The sequence below is a fragment of the Odocoileus virginianus genome, chromosome 19 (assembly GCF_023699985.2).
Source record: "Odocoileus virginianus isolate 20LAN1187 ecotype Illinois chromosome 19, Ovbor_1.2, whole genome shotgun sequence".
NCBI classification, from domain to species: domain Eukaryota; kingdom Metazoa; phylum Chordata; class Mammalia; order Artiodactyla; family Cervidae; genus Odocoileus; species Odocoileus virginianus.
Window position 1 is genome coordinate 23,704,741 of NC_069692.1, and position 23,625 is coordinate 23,728,365.

Sequence of the window (23,625 nt, forward strand, 5' to 3'; positions counted from 1 at the left end):
CTTTGTCCAGGTTTGATTCTCTTATTTGGCTAAAATTACAAGGGGAATTGGAGGGAGGAAAAAAAACCCATATTTACCTAAATTAGAGCTTAGCTAGGAGTTACTGCCCTCATTGGTTTTGCTTGCAAGCGACTTCATTGAAGCCCTGGCCATAAATCTCAACAGGAAAGTTTGAAAAATCAATATTTAATTAGTTTTTAGGAGCTGAATTTTACTGAGTACTCCTAGTTGTTTTCAAAAGCTAATGTCTATAAATGAGATGATTAATAAATGGTTAAAGTGGAAAAAAACAATGAAAGCAAAAACAATGCCCAGTTGTGGATGTGACTGGTGATGGAAGTAAAGTCCGATGCTATAAAGAACAATAGTGCATAGGAACCTGGAATGTTAGGTCCCTGAATCAAGGTAAATTAGAAGTGGTCAAACAGGAGATGGCAAGAGTGAACATCGACATTTTAGGAATCAGTGAACTAAAATGGACAGGAATGAGTGAATTTAATTCAGATGACCATTATTCTACTACTGTGGGCAAGAATCCCTTAGAAGAAATGGAGTAGCCCTCATAGTCAACAAAAGAGTCCAAAATGCAGTACTTGGGTGCAATCTCAAAAAATACAGAATGATCTCTGTTCATTTCCAAGGCAAACCATTCAATATCATAGTAATCCAAGTCTAAGCCCCAACCAGTAATGCTGAAGAAACTGAAGTTGAATGGTTCTATGAAGACCTACAAGACCTTCTAGAACTAACACCCAAAAAAGATGTCCTTTTCATCATAGGGGACTAAAATGTAAAAGTAGGAAGTTAAGAGGTATGCAGTAACAGGCAAATTTGGCTTTGGAGTATAAAAAGAAGCAGGGCAAAGGCTAACAGAGTTTTGCAAAGAGAACGCATTGCATAGCAAACACCATCTTCCAACAACACAAGAGAGGACTCTCCACATGGATATCACCAGATGATCAACACCAACATCAGATTGAATATATTCTTTGCAGCCAAAGATGGAGAAGCTCTATACAGTCAGCAAAAACAAGACTGGGAGCTGACTGTGGCTCAGATCACGAACTCCTTATTGCAAAATTCAGGCTTAAATTGAAGAAAGTAGGGAAAATCACTAGAACATTCTGGTATGACCTAAATCAAATCCCTTACGATTATACAGTGGAAGTGACAAACAGATTCAAGGGATTAGATCTGATAGACAGAGTGCCTGAAGAACTACAGATGGAGGTTCATAACATTGTACTGGAGGCAGTGATCAAGACTATCCCCAAGAAAAAGAAATGCAAAAAGGCAAAATGGTTCTCTGGGGAGGCCTTACAAATAGCTGAGAAAAGAAGAGAAGCTAAAGTCAAAGGAGAAAAGGAAAGGTATACCCATTTGAATGCAGAATTCCAAAGAATAGCAGGGAGAGATGAGAAAGCCTTCCTCAGTGATCAATGCAAAGAAATAGAGGAAAACAATAGAATGGGAAAGACTAGAGATCTCTTCAAGAAACTTATAAATACCAAGGGAACATTTCATGCAGAGATGGGCTCAATAAAGGACAGAAATGGTATGAACCTAACAGAAGCAGAAGATATTAAGAAGAGGTGGCAAGAATACACAGAAGAACTAGACAAAAAAAAAATCTTAATGACCCAGATAACCATGATGGTGTGATCACTCACCTAGAGCCAGACATCCTAGAATGCCAAGTCAAGTAGGCCTTAGGAAGCATCACTATGAACAAAGCTAGTGGAGGTGATGGAATTCCAGTTGAGCTATTTCAAATCCTAAAGGATGATGCTGTGAAAGTGCTGTACTCAATATGCCAGCAACTTTGGAAAACTCAGCAGTGGTCACAGGACTGGAAAAGGTCAGTTTTCATTCCAGTCCCAAAGAAAGGCAATGACAAAGAATGTACAAACTGCCACACAATTGCACTCATTTCATACACTAGCAAAGTAATGCTCGAAATTCTCTAAGCTAGGCTTCAACAGTATGTGAACCATGAAATTCCAGATGTTCAAGCTGGATTTCGGAAAGTCAGAGGAACCAGAGATCAAATTGCCAACATCTGTTGGATCATTGAAAAAGCAAGAGAGTTCCAGAAAAACATCTACTTCTGCTTTATTGAGTATGCCAAAGCCTTTGACTGTGTGGACCAGAACAAACTGTGGAAAATTCTTCAAGATATGGGAATACTAGATCATCTTACCTGCCTCCTGAGAAACCTGTATGCAGGTCAAGAAGCAATAGTTAGAAGCAGACATGGAACAACAGATTGGTTCCAAATTGGGAAAGGAGTACATCAAGGCTGTATATTGTCACCCTGCTTAACTTATATGCAAAGTACATCATGTGAAATGCTGGACTGGATGAAGCACAAGCTGGAATCAAGAGTGCTAGGAGAAATATTAATAACCTCAAATATGCAGATGACACCACCCTTATGGCCGAAAGCGAAGAAGAACTAAAGAGCTTCTTGGTGAAAGTGAAAGAGGAGAGTGAGAAAGCTGGCTTACATTCAGTCCCATCACTTCATGGCAAATAGGTGGGGAAACAATGGAAACAGTGACAGACTTTATTTTTTGGGCTCCAAAATCACTGCAGACAGTGACTGCAGGCATGAAATTAAAAGATGCCTACTCTTTGGAAGAAAAGCTATGACCAATCTGGACAGCATATTAAAAAGCAGAGACATTACTTTGCCAACAAAAGTTTGTCTAGTCAAAGCTATGGTTTTTCCAGTGGTCATATATGGATGTGAGAGTTGGACTATAAAGATAGTTGAGTACCAAGGAATGGATGCTTTTGAACTGTGGCGTTGGAGAAGACTCTTGAGAGTCCATTGGACTGCACGGAGATCAAACCAGTCAATCCTAAAGGAAATCAGTCCTGAATATTTGTTGGAAGGACTGATGCTGAAGCTGAAATTCCAGTACTTTGGCCACCTGATGCAAAGAATTGATTCATTAGAAAAGCCCCTGATGCTGGGAAAGATTGAAGGCAGGAGGAGAAGGGGATGACAGGATGAGATGATTGGATGACATCACCGACTCAATGGAGATGAGTTTGAGTAAACTCAGAGTTGGTGATGGACAGGGAGGCCTGGCGTGCTACGGTCCAGGGGGTCACGAAGAGTCCATCATGACTGAGTGACTGAAATGAACTGAAAATGGAAAAACTTCTGTTATATGTTTGCACTAGCAAAGAAAAGTGGAACAATAACAGATACTGAATGGAAAAGAATGTTTTTCCAATAGAGATAGCGGAACAAGAGGAAATCTGTGGAAGAAGAAAGTGTTAACTTTAATAGGATAAAATCCCACTCCCTAAGGGTCATAAAGGGGGAGCAGCTGAGCCTCAATGTCCTGAAGTTTGACCATAAATATTTACCTGACTCTTGGGGGCCCTCTGGATAACTGTAGTGTCACCTCTCCGGCCCTCTGTTAGGGGTGAGGTTTTGGAGGTGCTGCTGTTTTCAGTTGAAAGGTCTAGCTCAAGCACAGCCTCTTCCCTTAATTTGCTAAGGCATGGGTGAGGCCAATCTGGAACATTTCAGTGGAGCTTTACAAAAGGCTGCCGGGAAACTCTCAGGACCTCCTGCTTAAGAATCACCTGGGAGAGTTTATTAAAATGTATGTTCACATGCATAAGACTCAAGGAGTCTGATTTTATAAATATGGAGTGGGACTCAAAAATTTTTAAGTACTCACTCATCTATCAGGATGCAGGTGGCCACACCTTGAGAAATATGGTGGGAGAGGCTAGATATTGTTCAGTTGCTAAGTTGTGTCCAAGTCTTTTCGACCTCTTGGCCTGCAGCCTGCCAGGCTCCTCTGTCCTTCACTGTCTCCCAGAGTTTACTTAAATTTGTGTCCATTGAGTCAATGATGCTATCTAATCATCTCATCCTCTGCTGCCCCCTTCTCCTTTTGCCTTCACTCTTTCCCAGCATCAGGGTCTTTTCCAATGAGTAGGCGCTTCACATCAGGTGGCCAAGGTATTGGAACTTCAACTTCAGCATTAGTCCTTCCGATGAATATTCAGGACTGATATCTTTTAGCATTGACTGGTTTGTTCTCCTTGCTGTACAAGGGATCGTCAAGAGTCTTCTTCAGCACCACAGTTCATAAGCATCAATTCTTTGGTGCTCAGCCTTCTTTATGATCCAACTCTTACTTCCTTACCTAACTACTGGAAAAAAGATGGCTTTAACTATCTGGACTTTTGCTGGCAAAGTGATGTCTCTGTTTTTTAATACACTATCTAGATTTGTAATAGCTTTCCTTCTAAGGAGTCGTGTCTTTTAATCTCATGGGTGCAGTTATCATCTGGAGTGATTTTGGAGCCCAAGAAAATAAAATCTGTCACTTCTTTCACTTTTCCCCCTTCTATTTTGCCATGAAGTGATGGGACCAGATGCCATAATCTTAGTTTTTTGAATGTTGAATTTCAAGCCAGCTTTTTCACTCTGCTCTTTCACCCTCATCAAGAGGCTCTTTAGTTTTTCTTCACTTTCTGTCATTAGAGTGGTATCATCTGCATATCTGAGGTTGTTGATATTTGTCTTGGCATTCTTGATTCCAGCCTGTGATTCATCTAGGCTGGCATTTTGCATGATGTCCTTTGCATATAAGTTAAATAAGCAGAGTGACAATATACAGGCTTATCTTACTCCTTTCCCAGTTTTGAACCAGTCAGTTGTTCTGTGTCCAGTTCTGATTGTTGCTTCTTGACCTGCACACAGGTTTCTCTGGAGACAGGTAAGATGGTCTAGTATTCCCATCTCTTTAAGACTTCCACAGTTTGTTGTGATCCACACAGTCTAAGGCTTTAGTGTAGTCAATGAAAGAGAAGTAGATGTTTTTCTGAAACTCCCTTGCTTTCTCCATGATCCAACAAATTTTGGCAATTTGATTTCTGGTTCCTCTGCCTCATTGAAACCCAGTTTGTATATCAGGAAGTTCTTGGTTCACATACTGCTGAAGCTTTGCTTGAGGGATTTTGAACATTACCTTGCTAGCATGTGAAATGAACGCAATTGTGTGGCAGTTTGAACAGTCTTTGGTATTTCTCTTCTTTGGGATTGAAATGAAAACTGACCTTTTCCAGTCCTGTGGCCACTGCTGAGTTTTCCAAATTTGCTGGTATATTGAGTGCAGCACTTTAACAGCATTATCTTTTAAGATTTGAAATGCTCAGCTGGAATTCCATCACCTCCACTAGCTTTGTTCATAGTAATGCTTCCTAAGGCCCACTTGACTTCACACTTCAGGATGTCTGACTCTAGGCGAGTGACTGGAACATTGTGATTATCTGAGTCATTAAGACCTTTCTTGTCTAGTTCTTCTGTGTATTCTTGCCACCTCTTAATCTAGAAGATTAAGAGAGGCTAGAGTTAGATTTAAATGGTGTTGGGAGGACATGATGAACAAGCAGCTGTGAACATCCCTGTCTTTTGGAGGTTCTCAGAGAGGGTACATAAAAAGAAACAATAGGAAATGGGATCATCATACCACTTTAATAAAGATACCCCAGGAGGCTACCTTAGAATAAATGGTTCAGGTTTAGGAGATCCAGGCATGCCTTTGGGACCCACCAAACTGCCCTGGGTCTAACTAACTGACTGCAGGAGGCAGGGCATGGAGCCGAGTGCCAATGAAGTTTTAAGGCATCACAGCATACCTACTAGTAAGAACAAGCTTGATGAACACTGAGTTTTGACTATTAGAGTAGCACCCTCTCCTTTGGATGGGTGGGTGGGAACATGAAGTGGGTAGGCAGTGGCATACTTTCCATTTATTTGTGGGAGAATAGTAGGAAATGAATTCTACAGATTGACATGTTGACAGATCCAGTTAATAAATGTGCTCTTTACTAGTTGCTTGGGAGAAGATTCAATTCCATTTTCTATTATTATTTTTCCTTTGAACAATGATTGCAGATTGAGAAGTAGAAAAAAAACTGGGTTGAGGATGTTGACAAAATTAATCAGTAGTCAGTCTGAGAAAGAAATTGAAAATTTTATAAACCAAACTGAGAATTATAAGCTTGGAGATTATAATTATAAACTTGGAGAAGTCTCTCAGCTTCTGAGGACTGTTCTGAGTGGGGAGGTTGGTAGATATATGATTTTGACAACAGGGCATGTGCCTGTTGCAAGCACACATCTTGGTAGAAAGTTACTATTAATAGTGAAAAACATATATTTTACTTAATGGTTATAGTGCATTTCGTAGTATGGAAAGATGCAGGAAACTGGATTCAACATTTTCCCCTGAAAATATCTAACTATCTGAAGGCCTATTCTGCCAGTTTTTCCAGAGCACAGAAGGTCTCATTCTGATTTTTGCTCTGAATTCCTTTCAATGTGTTTTGTAGGTCAGTGACTGCAGTGGCAAATAACTTGATTCCTGTAGAACTACACAATGAATAACATCTTTTATTTTACAGTTCCATCCCTTTTGGTCTTAATTTTGACCAAGGTTTTGGAGGCATTTCATGGCAAGCTTGTCCCAAGGCACTAGGAATGCTTATTCCCAAGTCAGTCAAGGATTTCCTTGTTAGCCTACTCAATATGCTATTACTGGACTTGGCCATCCACCTCTGGACCGTGTGTCTTACTAGTCTATTATGGTCTAGGAAATGCTTGCTTCTTGTTTTGTCTAGAATTACACTATTACAATCTTTGATCTTATAGGACTATATATTTTGTCAATAGTTTTAAGTTGCCTAATGATCATTACTTTTATTGGAGGCTCAGTCACACATTTATTAGTACAAGAAATAATAATCTTGTAAAATAGAATACAAGTAATAAAGCTAGTAACATCAATAAAGTCCTACGTACGTATGTAAGCTAAGAACTTCCATTAAGTGAGGCCCAGAATCTCCCCAGGTTACTTGACCCAGTCTATTCTGTACCAGTTGCTTCTTTAAGGAAAATGATATATTAGCATTGTACATAAAGTTCACCAAAGATGTCTGCATATACAAGGCGAGTGGTGGATCATAAAATTTTATGTTTAAATTTTTATTGCCTTAAAATTTGCATTTTTGTTTCATCAAAAGGAAAGAACAAATAAATATTAGGATTTCACTTTTTAAACTTTCCTATAAAAGGTTCAAATTCTAGTAGGAAGCTCTCTCTCAGTCATTGATAGATAGTGCTAGGATGATTTTGCCAGGTCAGTCCTAGATTACAGCCAAAGTAAGGGAAATGCTGTTTTCAGATTAACATTCTGGAAAATAAATGAAAGGATTGACCAAGCCTAGAATACCTTTTTAAGAAAGAAATCGTTTACTATTATATTTTCCAGTGAATTAAAGCGATGAAACTCAAAACATCCTTTGCCTCTGGTATGGTCTGTTGTCTGTGATGTGACAGCAAGAACTGCTGCATGATCTGTGGGGCATCATGATGACTATGAGAGTTTTGAGGGATTAGAGGGAAACACTGTCGCTCAGTAAGATAAATACCTTGGCCACAGAACTTGTTTTCTTTGGTTCCAACAGCCTCAGCCATGCATACTGCGCCAGGTTCAAACACAAGTCAGAATTCCTCGCTAAGTATATTTACTTAATGTGCATTTGAAATTAGAAACTGGCTTCCTTCCGCTTGATTTAGATACATGTTCCTTTTGGTTTTCTTATCTAATTTTGATGGATGAGTTATGAGAGGTGCTTTGGCTAGATCAAGAGGAGCCTCCTTCCCATCTGGGGCTCTTGCCCACCCCCGCAGGAGGAAGCTTATTGGAAGTGTATCGCAGACAGTACTATCTTGTTAGTCGGGGCTTGTGTTATTCTCACTTGACCTCTGATCAGTTGTTTACCTTGATCAACACATGCTACCTTTTTGGAGCATGTTGGCCTAACCTTGTCTGCCTGAGATAAGGAGTAAATAATCTTGTGTCCTTCTAAGATCTATGCCCTCAGCCATATCACACAACTTCTAATAGGAATGCTGTGAGTAACAGACCTCTGTGGTTTGGGAGCACTGTTCTCCATGTCTGGAATGCCCTTCTTGGTCTCAGCCTCTTATTCAACTTCTGTTCCTTCTCCAAGACTAACACACCTCTGTAGAGCCTTTCCTGGCTTCTCCTCTCTGCCATCCTTGCTCCTGATTTGTTGTCCTCTGTATACTCTCTGCAAAAGGCTATAGTTTTTTTTTTTTTTATAGCAGTTCTTAATTTCCCTTCAAACCTGCCTCTAATCTCCACTACATTACCTATAATCTAGTATTTGAGACTCCTCCAAACTTTTTTATAGCAATCCTCTGATTCCCTGGGGGAGGGGGGGGTGCGCGTGGTTATCAGTGGAGAAGGATATAACTCTCCCATTATGGTTTTCAGTGACCGGGAAAGCAGTAAGTCTACCTGCCATCTATCATCCAGTACTTTAAATTATTCACATTGATTTCCAATCCTTACAGATTGCGTGTGATCACATGAGCACAGACAGCCTGGCTACTGCCTCCAGCCCTACAAAAAAGCCCTGGTCGGTCTGTCTCGATGACAGGTTTGGGTTAGTTCATCAAATCCGTGTCAAGCAGTGCCGGCTCTATTCGTTAGGGTAAGTACATTTTACAGCCAGAAAACAAAAAACGCTCCTGTAGGCAGACAAGGTTTTTTCAGCAAGACAAATGATGAATGGTTGCAGGGTTTAACAGGTGCTCCGCTGCTTCTCCTGCCATCATTTCAGACTCTTCTGTCTGCTATGTAACCTTAGGCACTTGCAGAGGTTCAATGGCCAGGGCCGCTTTCTCTCCCATTCTGTTGGTAGTAAATTGATAACTTCCATTTTCAGCCTAATGATGATCTCCTTGGTGAAGCCAGTGATTCTCAGCTAGTATTAGAGCATTCTTATTAGAAACAGAAAAATATTAACAATGCCCCTAGAAAAAAAAAGCAACAGTGAGTATATTAGAAATCTTATACACACAGATCAAATTCCAATATCCGCTGGATCATCAAAAAAGCAAGAAAGTTCCAGAAAAACATCTATTTCTGCTTTATTGACTATGCCAAAGCCTTTGATTGTGTGGATCACAATAAACTCTGGAAAATTCTGAAAGAGATGGTAATACCAGACCACCTGACCTGCTTCCTGAGAAACCTGTATGCAGGTCAGGAAGCAACAGTTAGAACTGGACATGGAACAACAGACTGGTTCCAAATAGGAAAAGGAGTACATCAAGGCTATATATTGTCACCCTGCTTATTTAACTTCTATGCAGAGTACATCATGAGAAACGCTGGGCTGGAAGAACCACAAGCTGGAATCAAGATTGCCGGGAGAAATATCAATAACCTCAGATATGCAGATGACACCACCCTTATGGCAGAAAGTGAAGAGGAACTAAAGAGCCTCTTGATGAAAGTGAAAGAAGAGAGTGAAAAAGTTGACTTAAAACTCAACATTCAGAAAACTAAGATCATGGCATCTGGTCCCATAATTTCATGGGAAATAGATGGGGAAACAGTGGAAGCAGTGTCAGACTATTTTTCTGGGCTTCAAAATCACTGCAGATGGTGACTGCAGCCATGAAATTAAAAGATGCTTACTCCTTGGAAGGAAAGTCATGACCAACCTAGTTAACATATTAAAAAGCAGAGACATTACTTTGCCAACAAAGGTCCATCTAGTCAAGGCTGTGGTTTTTCCAGTGGTCATGTATGGATGTGAGAGTTGGACTGTGAAGAAAGCTGAGCGCCAAAAAATTGATGCTTTTGAACTGTGGTGTTGGAGAAGACTCTTGAGAGTCCCTTGGACTGCAAGGAGATCCAACCAGTCCTTCCTAAAGGAGATCAGTCCTGGGTGTTCATTGGAATGACTGATGTTGAAGCTGAAACTCCAATACTTTGCCCACCTTATGCGAAGAGTTGACTCACTGGAAAAGACCCTGATTCTGGGAGGGATTGGGGGCAGGAGGAGAAGGGGATGACAGAGGATGAGATGGTTGGATGGCATCACCGACTCGATGGACATGAGTTTGGGTAAACTCCAGGAGCTGGTGATGGACAGGGAGGCCTGGCGTGCTGTGATTCATGGGGTCGCAAAGAGTTGGACACGACTGAGCGACTGAACTGACTGACTGAACTGATGATGAGTGACCCAGGACAAATGGCCTCTGTTGGATTTTTTTGTTTTATGCCAATGGTAAATATGTGTATACTTTTAGACTAAAAAAATAAATAAATAAAAAGAGGGAGTGCCTGTGAAAATAACAAGGTTTTGTCAAAACTGTGGGAGACACTGATATTCAGTTATTAAGGCTGAAAATGACCTACATGTTCAAATAGATTTGGAGGGCTTGTTGTAAAAGGATACATATAAAATAATGAGACCATTTTACTCAGTGCATCAATGTTCATATAAACAGTCCTGAAAATTTACAAATTATATATATCTCAGAAAAAATAAAAGGCAGGAGAGGGTTATTTTTGTTTGAATACCCTGTTGTGTTGACTCTAGAAGCTGTGTGGTTAGTTTCTCAGGCAAGATCCCTGGAGTCCTTTACAAAATACTGGGGACCCTCCCAAGTATCATGTTTGTTACTCACCAATAGGTTTCATCTCCTCTGTAGTTTACATTCAGGCTCATGAGTGACAACTGCCAACCAGATTCCTAGATGATGAGGGTTCAGAGCCAAGGTTTGGGTGATACAGAGGCTCACCCAAAGGTGCTAATTGCATAGAGGATCACGATTGCTGTCAAACTTTACCAAGCAAGAATTCTTAGTTGTAGTCATTGTGGATTTAAAAAACAAGCAAACAGGTTTCAAATAAGAATCTCAGGATAATAGAAACATTCTTTTATGGGTTGAATGAAGAGGCATGGTGTATATCAGTGAAGTGTGGTACACAGTAGGCACTCAATATATATTTGCTACATAAACATTGCCTGAGGTAAGAAGACTCAAGAGGGAAGCTGGTTCTGCCATGAATTAAACTAGGAGGCTGAAGATTAGTAAATGCATTGCTTAGCCAGTTGATTAGAACAGAGCTCCTTTTTTCTTGGAGCCCACCAGCTATGCTGCAAGATTGGAGAAAGAATGGGACGTTGTGACAGTGGAGTTTATTTTATATCATATTAAAAATGCATGAAAGTAGGTCATAAAAATAATTGCATAGTTCTACATGCAAATTAAAGATCTCAGCTTGGTCCTATTTTCTTGCTCCAAACTGCCTTTATGTTTTGCTTAATATTTTACACCCTGGAATAATTTCATTTAAAGAATATAACTGAGTAAAACAAAACTGGGAAAGTTGTTTTGGGGGAAATTTTTCAAGTTCCTTTTTGCTTTTCTTATACTTCAAAGCCATTAGATAAAGTCATTCTGCTGTAAGATTTCAGATTATTGCATATAAAAGGTAGTTTCTTATTTTCATTTAAATGCTCACTATTCAAAATCAACTTTGTAAAGAGCAGATAGGAACAGTTGAATTCTACTGGGAAAAGAAATGGATTGGTTTCAAGGGCCAACATTTGATTCAAAACCTAACAATGCTTTAATTGAAAACTGGAAACTAAAGAAAATATTTCTTATGCCCTAAAAAAGAATGCTTTGGATTATGGGTGTTTATTTTCATTATACTATTTCTCAGGATTGAGAATACTCTCAGGTGAATTGTTTGCTTCAGGGGAAGGTAATAGCCAACTGACAACATCTCAGTTGATACTGAGGGAAGAAAGAGACCCAGGCCACAAATGGTGGTTCTGAAATGAAGCAGAAACATTTGCGAGTGTTGGGAGAGTTGTGAGATAGATAGGCTGGGCAGGAGGCAAGTGGGTCATGGTGCTCCTACATTCAGGCCCAAGCTCTAGGCCCAAGCTCTAGACCCCAGGGCTGCAGCAGCAGACCATCCAAGCCCCTGCTGTGCTTAGCCATTCCTATCCTAACTGAGCGTAATGAGTGAAGCTGCAGCTGGAGGTGACCTTTTAGGAGTGAGAGGAAGAAAGGATCTCAGGACATACTGATCAGAAGGCAGAGGCTGAATACCCTTCTCTGATCTCTGTCCTACCTTTCTTCCACCTCCAAGAAATGAAGGAGGTATCACCTCTACATTCTCTCTGATGTCTGAAATTTCTTTGCTAGGAATCAAAGCTTTTTATTCTGCAGTTAATGTAAAAGAGTTTTTCTAGGAGTGTACTCTGAGTCAAGTTTAGTTGAAAATTTAAAGCAGATCCATTTTAGTTTTGAAAAGGAATAGAGTAGACCAATTAAGATAGGGGAAGGCACTGAAAAGGAAGGTTATGTTATGGAGAAGGGGAAAGAGAAGTTAAGTGAGAAGAGGCTGTGAGGTCATGTGATAATATTGTCTATTGCTTGACTTCAGATGGGGTCTGCCCTGCAAGTCTGCTTGTATGTGAGGTGGAGGGATGATGGTAGGGAGATGGGGTGGGAATGAAGGTGGTAGCTAAAGTGAATTGGGAAAAATCACCTTTTAATCCTTTATATCAAAGATTATATTTCAGGGGTAGGAGTGGGAGTGGAGGAGAAAACTTGAGGGGATAATATGTAGATAAATCTTTTTTGCCTCTTGTTTAGTTTTCTGACATGATGTACCATTTGGTTTTAAGATATAAATTCTCAGCATGAGACAAGAAAATTTGATATGTGGTTTAGGCAACAAAAGCCAATATCTTAGGCAGAAAATCTGGGACTTCTGGTTACCCTGAGCCTTTCAAGAGAAATGAATGAGCTCCAGAGCCAAAATTTTAATCTTTTAATAGTTTAATTAACACAGTAAGAGCTCATTTTTTATATGAATGAGGAATTAGAAAATCATGGTCCCAAGGACTCTTTTTAGACAATTTTCCCCCTAATCATCCTCCCCATGAAATTTTAATACTATACACTGTATATCTATTTACATAACTTATGTATTATCTATACTCTAAACATATACTTAAAGAATCAATTTTCTCCCATGCTTAGGGACGATATCATTCCATTAAAAAATATATGTTTTAGATGAAATCTTGGCATTTTATGTAATGTTATTTAATAAAAATGAATGATTATAAAGTATTTTTATCCACTATTCGTTGTCATTTGTGCTTTGGAAAGCCTATTACTCCTCAGAGTGGTAAAAGAATCCTCCTGCAATGCAGGAGACGCAGGAGATGTGGGTTTGATCCCTGGGTTGGGAAGACCCCCTGGAGGAGTACATGGCAACCCAGTCCAGTATTCTTGCCTGGAGAAACCCAGGGACAGAAGAGCCTGGCATGCCACAGTCCATAGGGTTGCAGAGTCAGACACGACTTAGTGACTGAGCACACACACTTACTTTCTAGTAGTTGGCAGTTTACAGATCTAGGTGATTATTTGTCCAGATTCTCTGGTTCCTGCTGAAATGAGGAAAGGATGACTGATAATACTGGGGGAAATACAAATTGTCTTACTTCTTCCAACCTTTCTGTCTTCAATGATGAGAGTTAAAAACTTTCCCTATATATGGTCTGATTTTTTTAATTTTTTTAGTTTTTTAAACAACTTTGAATTGAGATATAATTCACATACCACAAAATTCATCCATTGAGAGTACGATTCAATGGTTTCTAGTCACTGCAGTCAATTTTAGAACATTATCATCACCCCAAGAAAGAAAGGCCTGTACTCAGTAGTGGTCACTCCCAGTTTCCTCATACCCACTTCCTTCTTTTCATCTCCCACTTCTAGGCAACCATTAATCTACTTTCTGTCTTTATAGTTTCGCCTACTCTGGACATTTCATATAAATGGAAGCATTTACTATGTGGTGTTTTGACTGATTTTTTTCATTTAGCATAATACTTTCAAGTTTTATCCATGTTATTACATGTATCTGTACTTCATTCCTTTTTACTGCCAAATAATATTGCACTGTATGGATAGGCCATATTTTATTTGTTCATTCATCAGCTGATAGACATTTGGGTTTTTTCCACCTTTTGGCTACTATGAATGATATTGCTATGAAGGTTCATGTATGGATTTTTGTGTGTGGACATATGTATTCATATCTCTTGGTTATATACCATTTTATGTTCCCACCAACAGTGTATGAGGGTTCCAATTTCTCCATATTGTCATCAACACTTACTATTATTGGTCTTTTTGTGTATAGCCATCTTAGTAGCTGTGAAACGGCATCTCATTATAGTTTTATTTTGTTTCTCCCTACTAGTTAATGATATTGAGTATCTCTTCATGTATTTATACTCTGAGTTTTTGCATCTTAGGGAACATAAAGGACAGTTACCCTAATAGAAATATTTTTAAAAGAATAATCAAGGATTTTAAAGTGCTACATACATCCCTTCTACCCTTCAGTAGCATCAAAGGGCATGCAATTGCCAGTACTGTAGCTAGTCCAAGGGATACTTTTACGCATATGGGAAAAGGCATCTCCTCCCTCAAGAACTTTTACTACCATCTGTTGGATAATCATTATGACGATTAGGAGTGATGCCCCCTAGAGTTGTTTAGTGTACAACCCACACAACTACACTTAGGGATACTGGTTGTTGCTCTCTGAGACATCAGGAGAGGAGGGCCAAGATGGTTACTCTGTTATTCTGTTACCTTTGGGTGTTTAGCCCTATAATTTGCCCCTTCCTACTTTCCTATTTCTTCAACAAATCCCTCAGATTTGACAACCCTTCTGTGCTGAAGAGTTTGTTGTGATCTCAAACTTTTATGTCAACATATATGGAATAATATTAATATTTGTTAATATAAGCATGAGTTATATAATTTGTTCTCTCCTCCATATAGAGGGATAGGTTACAGTGTTCATGAAAGCTTATATCTTTGAATATATGTATTGACAGCTTACCTGTTTCAAACATGGCTTGTAGCAGGAATTTCTAGTTGTCCACCAATATTCATTCTTTCATTCTTCTTTGGTAACAGACCTCCTGAGTTTAGCAGGGCTCACAGTCACCTTGCCAAAGGTTGTGTATTCTAGACTTTCTTGCAGCTGTTAGGGGCCATGTAACTAGCTTTTAGCAATATGATACAAGTGCAAGTGATAGGTGCAATTTCTAGGTCATGCCATGAGGAGGAAAGCATGTGACTTTCACTTCCCCTTTTACTTTCCCTGATGGCTGGAATGCAGTTATGATGGCAGGAACTGGAACAACTATCTTAAACCTTGAGGTAGAAGCCATGCGATCATGATCTATATTTATAATATATACATAAAATATATATTTTAAAAATGTCTATAAAGTAAAATTTTTCCACAGTGAATTCTCTTTTCAGTTAAATAAGAGCAGAAAATAGTGTCCTTATAGACTAAATACACTTTTGGTATAAATAATCATTTTATTTTAGTTTATTATAGATATTTGCTCAAAAATATTTCTTCTTTACTACTTATGAGTTTCTTCAGAGCAAGCACCAGGTTAATTTATCTGTCAGTGAAATATAGCCCATCCCATGTCATGTTGGATATTGGACTGTATATTCTGGCAATTCCAGGCCCTACCTAATAGTTTTCTTTCACTTAGCGCAGCATTTTGTAAGTTTATCTGTCATCATTCATCTACCCCCTCAGCACTAAGGATTCAGAAATAAGCAAGATTGACACAGTCCTTTACTTTATGGAGCTTTATTGTCTAGTAGCTGACAATTTTGTAGATCTCCAAGTTCACAAATATTCCTTCCATAATTCTGTGTCCTGCACTTATTTGCAGTGAGGTAGAATATAAACAGCACATGCTTTGGAACTGCCTGGATTGAGTTTGAGTCTTGACTTTACCCCTTTGGGCCACTTTTTGCAACACCTATGTATATCAAATTTTTTCTTCCTTTTGCTTTTTACTCCTACCACAAACTTGACTAATTTAAACTAAGTGTGAAGAAGTACCATTTTGAATAAAGGAAAATAAGAATTACAGGCATTGATTAAATAAATGTAGTTTATTACTTTCCAATACAGTGCATATTATATATTTAAATTAAGTGAATTTTATTCAGTAAAAATAGCATAACAAAAAATTTGCAAATTTCAGTAGTTTCATGTTATTTAGTATATCACCCAAAATAGTTCCTCATCATCTAATAATTAACTTATATATGTGTATGGGTACTTATGATATTTCTAATAGAGAATCCTTGCACATATGTAGAAAATTTCTGGAAGGATACACAAAAAATTACTAAGTTTTTATCTCTGGAAATTAATGGCTAAAATTCTAGTGGTAGGAAATTACTTTTTGTTTTGTATATTTATACACAACTTGAGCTTTTTAAAGGGCATTTGCTATTTTTTTAACTATAAGAAATGAGTTTAAATTGAAAACATATCAAGGTATAATATAATGCTTACTAAAAATTAGTTATACAACTGTATATGGTTAATTCTTAAAATTTTTTGAGGCCTTGATTAAAATATATACATGTTTTACAGCAGAAGATCTTTTCTTGAAATGATGTTCTGAAAATTCAAAGAGAAATAAATCATTCACATTTCTTTACTCTAGAAAATTTATATACAAATCATATTTAATGAGTACTTTTTTGACTAGTGTTTGATCTCTTAGTGAGGCTACCAAACTTCCATTTTTCTGATGAGTTCCATATTTCCATGAAAGCACAAGTTTGCTCATCTAAATGTTGATAAATTCAATTACGTGGAAAATCTTTTAGGACAGGTGATTTCTATAACATTCTGATCTATATAGAAACAAATCTGACTACTAAAAAATGCTTTGCAGTATCTATTGCTTCCCTAATATCTCAGTTGGTAAAGAATCCGCCTGCAATGCAGGAGACCCTGGTTCAATTCCTGGGTCAGGAAGATCCCTTGGAGAAGGGATAGGCTACCCACTCCAGTATTCTTGAGCTTCTCTTGTGGCTCAGCTGGTAAAGAATCTGCCCGCAATGTGGGAGACCTGGGTTTGATCCCCAGGTTGGGAAGATCCTCTGGAGAAAGGAAAGGCTGCCCACTCCAATATTCTGGCCTGGAGAATTTCATCGACTGTATAGTCCATGGGGTCAAAGAGTTGGACATGACTGAGTGACTTTCACTTTTACTATTGCAACTCTTGGATTTACATTTAATGCCAGGTTTGTCAGTTAGCTATTGCTGTGTAACAAGTCGCTCTAAAACTCAGTAGCTTAAAACCATTATTAATTATTGCTTCAGTTCATTCAGTCGCTCAGTTGTGTCCGACTCTTTGCGACCCCATGAATCGCAGCACGCCAGGCCTCCCTGTCCATCACCAACTCCCGGAGTTTACTCAAACTCATGTCCATCGAGTCGGTGATGCCATCCAGCCATCTCATCCTCTGTTGTCCCCTTCTCCTTCTGCCCCCAATCCCTCCCAGAATCAGGGTCTTCTCCAGTGAGTCAACTCTTCGCATAAGGTGGGCAAAGTATTGGAGTTTCAGCTTCAACATCAGTCCTTCCAATGAACACCCAGGACTGATCTCCTTTAGGATGGACTGTTTGGATCTCCTTGCAGTCCAAGGAACTCTCAAGAGTCTTCTCCAATACCACAGTTCAAAAGCATCAATTCTTTGGTGCTCAGCTTTCTTCACAGTCCAACTCTCACATCCATACATGACCACTGGAAAAACCACAGCCTTGACTAGATGGACCTTTGTTGGCAAAGTAATGTCTCTGCTTTTTAATATGCTGTCTAGGTTGGTGATAACTTTCCTTCCAAGGAGTAGGCGTCTTTTAATTTCATGGCTGCAGTCACCATCTGCAGTGAATTTGGAGCCCAGAAAAATAAAGTCTGACACTGCTTCCACTGTTTCCCCATCTATTTTCCGTGAAGTGATGGGACCAGATGCCACGATCTTAGTTTTCTGAATGTTGAGTTTTAAGCCAACTTTTTCACTCTCCTCTTTCACTTTCATCAAGAGGCTCTTTAGTTCCTCTTCACTTTCTGCCATAAGGGTGGTGTCATCTGCATATCTGAGGTTATTGATATTTCTCCCAGCAATCTTGATTCCAGCTTGTGGTTCTTCCAGCCCAGCGTTTCTCATGATGTACTCTGCATATAAGTTAAACAAGCAGGGTGACAATATACAGCCTTGACATACTCCTTTTCCTCTTTGAAACCAGTCTATTGGTCCATGTCCAGTTGGTATCTTTAATCACATCTAAATATAGTATTTGGGCAGAAAAGTCAACTCATTGTTAAAAAAAATCATCCTCTCTTGGTTAATTTAATGTTTTTCATTCAAAATCATGCTTTAATCAAAGTTATGAATCTTACATCACTATGTAAGAAATATTTCTCAGTAAATTAGAAATTTGTAAGTATATAAATATTCCACAATGTGTTACCTAACTGGGTACTTAAGTACAACTAATTCCTTTTTTTTTTTTTTTTTTTTTTTACCAGTGTGTACATGTCATTTTTATTTTTTTTTTTTTTTTTTTCATTTTTTTTTTTTTTTAATTTTTATTAGTTGGAGGCTAATTACTTTACATCATTACAGTAGTTTTTGTTATACATTGATATGAATTAGCCATGGATTTACATGTATTCCCCATCCCAGTCCCCCCTCCCACCTCCCTCTCCACCCGATCCCTCTGGGTCTTCCCAGTGCACCAGGCCCGAGCACTTGTCTCATGTACCCAACCTGAGCTGGTTATCCGTTTCACCCTAGATAATACACATGTTTCAATGCTGAAGTACAACTAATTCCTAATTTCTTCCCCTTGCTTATGTGAATTGAGGCGATATACCTCTTTTGCTTCTTGAGTACCAGATTCAGTAGAGCCACATACATCTGCCTTTTTTCTTTAACTGTGCTATTTAAAATACAACCCATTTCTAAAGAAAGCAGCTGTTGTTTTAAGTCAAACTGCATGCACAGCACAATGGTCATTACAAGGAAGACAAATTACCTCGTTAGCAGAATGCACCTCTCCCTAAGGGAACTGATGCTTGGACTTTTTATTTTTGGCATATTCTGAGAATATCTTCTGAGATTACTAGATAGTCTTTGTTTCATTGATACTATAGCTTATATCTTTTAAAAAATTTAATTTTATATGCTCCTACATGTTTGAATATGTGATTCTCTAGTCTGCATTTAGCACCTAATTCCTCTCTTTTCTTTTATCCAGAAGCTTTTAGCTTTAATGCTTTTTGTGAAGGAAGGTTTACTGAATGTGTATAACCAGCCATGTTCTAAAACAGGAGAAGCCTTGATATGGCTAAGAAAATTGGCCTTGGCACTATCATTTTTGTCAGTTAACACTTTTTCTCCATTATATTTTTTTGTTATTGATTTCTATCCTCTTTCTTTACAGCCTAGGAAGTGATGATACCCAATTTGAGGCTGGCATGGCCAACAGTGGATGTGAGGTGCATCGTTTTGATCCTAGTGTTAAATCAGCTCATGTTCTGGAAAGTGAGCGTCTTTGGTATCACCGTTTGTCCATCGACTGGCGGGACCCCCATCCAGCTTTTGCTGCCCAAAAACCGTATAGCAACACCAGAAAACTGGGAACCATTTTGAATGAATTTGGGCATCACAAGGTCAGATTTTTCATTTGATTTCATAGTTAAAGTGAACAAATTCATAAGCTGTCTTTTTTTTTTTTAATGTAAATCAAGGATTGGATAGTTGAAGGTTCAGTTTTAACCTCATCATTATTTATAGAGTCAGCTCTGTAGATATAAAGTTTTGGCAAGTATAGAGATATTTAAATTGATTTCACAGTTTTAGTTGCTGTTGAGTGGTGCTTAAGGTTTTGACCAAGACTCGGTAAGGAGAATAAGAAACTAACTCTGATGGTGGGCTCGAGAGTACCATTCCCATTTGGCAATCGATTTTAAATATCCAGACAGAGCAAACTACTTGTATCGGCTTCAAATACAAAAAGTAATCAGAACCAGGTTTATGTTTGATAAGAGATTGCTTGTATATCATGTTTCTCACTGTTGAAACAATGATTTTGGGTCTCCAGGCTCTTAAAGGTCAGAAAATATGTGTAGCTTTGATTAAAACGTACTTTGTAAAATTGAATGGACATTATGTGTATTGCAACTGATACAATTATATCAAAAGATGTCAAATCTCTACAAATATTTTATTGTGAATGGACAGCAAAAGGAAACTTAATCTTTGAACTGTGTTTTTTGAAAGCAGTTTTTAGTATAAATGTGACCAACTGCATTCTGTAGGTAGATGCTAGAGAAATTCTCCTGAGTGTAGTTGTTTTGCATTTGATTGCCAACCCTTCTTGGGTTTGGCCTCCCTTGGCTTATTATCCCCAGAGATGGCATGTAATTTAGGACATACCAGAATGGGTGTTCCTGAGACACAGTATGTATACAGAATTCAATTTTAAACCTTAATTGGCAGCTTGATCTTTAATAAAAAAAAAAATTCCTCTGCATTGTTCTTTTTCCTTCCCCCCTCTTCTTCAGCTTCCTCTTTTAAAAAAAATCCAAAGAACAGAAAACAAAACTTTCTTTAATTGGACAGCAGGAGCTTCTTCAAGAACAACTTCAAAGAATTTGGTGTTCTTTTAACATGTGTTTTGAATTTTGTGTTTGTATTTTGATTTGCCATTGAGAGTAAGTAGCATGTGATAGTTAGGAGCCTTAATGAAACACATATATTAGTTTGGGGATCAAAGTCTTTGAACAGAACCCAAAGAAAGTGAGAGCATTTTTCAGAATTTTATTTTGTTTTTGCTGTTTGTTACCTCATAGACTTTTTTTTTTTTTTTTTGTGGCTGAAGATTATTGCCTTGACCCTTTGACATGTCAACTCTAGATTATTCAAAGAGCTAACTACTCATTCTTTGCATTCATTTCGGAGTCTTACTGCTCCACCTTCACGCTTTTTATACCCTGCTCCTCCACTCCCATTCTTCAAAGAAAAGACTGAGTATTTAGAGGTGAAACACAAAGACATTTCGCTTTTTTTGATAATATTTTAGCCAAAGATTTGGTAAATGTGAGGATAAAATGAGACTTCAAAAAGTGATCTGTGGATATAATTTATCTATGCCACATATTGTATGAAAAATGTCTACCAGGTAGACACCTGAATTGTTTCACTCCATGGGAGCTGCAGTGGGCAAACCTTTATGCTGTAGATAAAATGTCATGCCTCTTATAACACTGCTTCTCACACAGAAGAAATATTTTCAGAGATTCCTAAAAAAGAAAAATGTTTTAGAGGCTTTAGGGCCATTATTTTTATTGAAAACACTAATAAGGACATGTAAAAATGATTAAGGTGGTAATTTTATGTTATGTGCATTTTACCACAATAAAAAAAATGGAGGAAAGAAAACCCCATAAATAATGAAAGTGATCTGGCTCAGAATTGCCATGTATGTATTTTCCCCTTTAAAAAAAAGTCCCTTGTTGAAAATTTAAAAGATACTGATATTCTTTCATAAAGATTTTTTTTGGGTGAGTGCTTTAAAACAAAATCTAAAGCCTTTGGTGAATGATTGCTTCCATTAGGACATGCTTCTAGGAGCTACGTGGTGCCAGATAAAAGGAAACCTTGGTTCTGGCCTGCAGCAGACAGGGTCTGTTTTCATTTTTCAACATGTGTACAGACCTTGATAAATAGGATGTATCTCTGACAAGGAAAACAAATAGGAAAAACACACTAAAACATGTCAACGTGTTTGCCTTGCCTCGTTCACTTATTTTTCCTGAAAGTGACTATAGACACCAAAGGGGTTTTGTTGTTTTGTTTTCACTTCATGAGTTTAAAATATCTCATATAATTTTGTGATGTTTTCCATTTTAAGTGGTTGTTTTTCTTATCTTTACCCATACCTAGATTCCAGTCACTCAGGCAAAAATGTAGGCAAAAATGAAAGGCACAGTCTTAAGATAGTGACAGTAAGATGCATATGGCTTTCATACTGCTTTTAAAACTCTCTGGTAATTTTAACTTCAAACCGTAAATCAAAAAGCCTTTCTAAAGCATCGAGTGAGAAGCAGCTGCATCAGCAAAAGTGTGTGCATGAGAAGCCCTGTCTGTCAGGGAATAATATCACCTGGATTCAGCATTATTTGGAATGATTAACTGTCTTCTTTTGGCTGAGTGCTTATTGCTGTAACTATGCATCTGAATTTTTCCAGAATGTGATTAGAAATATCGAATCTGAGGTTTCTGCTTATATTAATCATAAGACTTTATTACGCAGAGTATCCCTAAATGATCCAGGCTGGTTAATGAGAAATTATTTTCAGTCATAATCATGCTGATAATAATATGAATAACAGGACTACATTAGAGCTTACCTTTGTAAGGCTCATTACTCTAGGTTTGAGGCATGGGTCCTCAGGCAAGTCATTTAACCGTTCTGGCCCTCAATTTGATTGTCAATAAAATGGGGACAATGATGCTACCTAAATGGATTGTTTCTGGAATTAGAGTAGAGTACACTGGGTGAAAACTTCCAGCAGCGTGCCTGGAGTGAATTCGTCATTTGATTGTAAATTGAAATTATTTATTAAAGATCTCAGTAAGTTTTTTATTAACTTATTTTTTATTGAAGGATAACTGCTTTACAGAATTTTGCTGTTTTCTGTCAAACCTCAACATGAATCAGCCATAGGTATACATATATCCCCTCCCTTTTGAACCTCCCTCCCATCTCCCTCCCCATCCCACCCCTCTAATAATTTCAGTAAGTTTTTACTAAATTTTATAGAAGCTTTTTTACCTTTCTTTGTTCTAGGGGAAAATATGCCAGTGATTTCTCTGGAAATTGCTAACTGCACCTAATGCTAGTCAAGAGTTTTTTTTTTTTTTTTTAATGAAATCTTTGTGTGAAATTGAAGGGAATTGGTCCTTCAGACTTGGTCTTAAGACTATTCTTGTTAACTGACTCAGGGTACCAAACAGCTTTGCTGGCAAGTGTATAGAAAGTAAATACTGGATTGTATGCAAATGAAAGAAGCTGCTGAGAAGTAATACAATGCAGATGTAGACCTTGCGGCTGGGGATGCCAGTCAGGTGATGAAGCTGGAGCTGGACTTCCTGCTTGTTCAGCCCTGGGGGTTAAGTCCTCCCTTACCCAAGACACTGCCCGCCAGCTTGTGTGTCGCCTTGGACTCTGAAGGGAATGCCGCTTTCTGCTTCCCTGGGCAGAGAGCCTGCCATTAATTACAAAACAAGAGTTCTGTTGTGTGGTTGGTGCTGTGTTTAAGAGAATACGAACTTTGAAATTAAACCACAAAAATATTCCCTTTACTTCTTGCTTATCGAGTTTGCACATATAAGCAATATGTCGATATTCCCCTACCCTGAAATGCTTTGCTGTCGGAAATGGAAAGTGATAGACACTTTCAGGAAAAATATTCCACCATGTGTATTTATTTTGTCTTTTTTTTTATTTCTAGAAATCCCTTTTGCCTTAAGTTCTGTTTTGTCTGCTGTTGATTCTGCCATACCAGCTTTTTTAGGGGAGGGGGGTTAGTTTTATATGAAATGCTATTATAGAGTCCTTTATTTTCATATTTTTTAGATATAGTTTTAGTTTATGTACAGCCTGTTGTTATTGTTTCCCAGCCACTAAGTCGTGTCCGACTCTTTGTGACCCCTTGTACTGCAGCACGCCAGGCTTCCCTGTCCTTCGCTCTCTCTCAGAGTTTGCTCAGATTCTTATCCCCTGAGTCAGTGATGCTATTTAACCATTT

The 23,625-nt window shown here is 38.3% G+C and overlaps 1 protein-coding gene across 5 annotated transcripts in view; it reads left to right on the forward strand.

Annotated features, from left to right (window-relative positions):
* The window catches only part of METTL24 (methyltransferase like 24), a 138,046-nt gene that overhangs the window by 45,300 nt on the left and 69,121 nt on the right, over positions 1 to 23,625 (forward strand). For 4 of the 5 annotated variants that reach the window (XM_070449969.1, XM_070449967.1, XM_070449968.1 and 1 more), the window contains 2 exons: positions 8,420 to 8,559; positions 19,254 to 19,482. In XM_070449969.1, the coding sequence (XP_070306070.1) occupies positions 8,435 to 8,559; positions 19,254 to 19,482 (354 nt within the window). In that variant the 5' untranslated portion in view covers positions 8,420 to 8,434. The remainder of the gene's footprint in view (positions 1 to 8,419; positions 8,560 to 19,253; positions 19,483 to 23,625) is intronic. The other variant, XM_070449970.1, reaches the window with a different exon arrangement.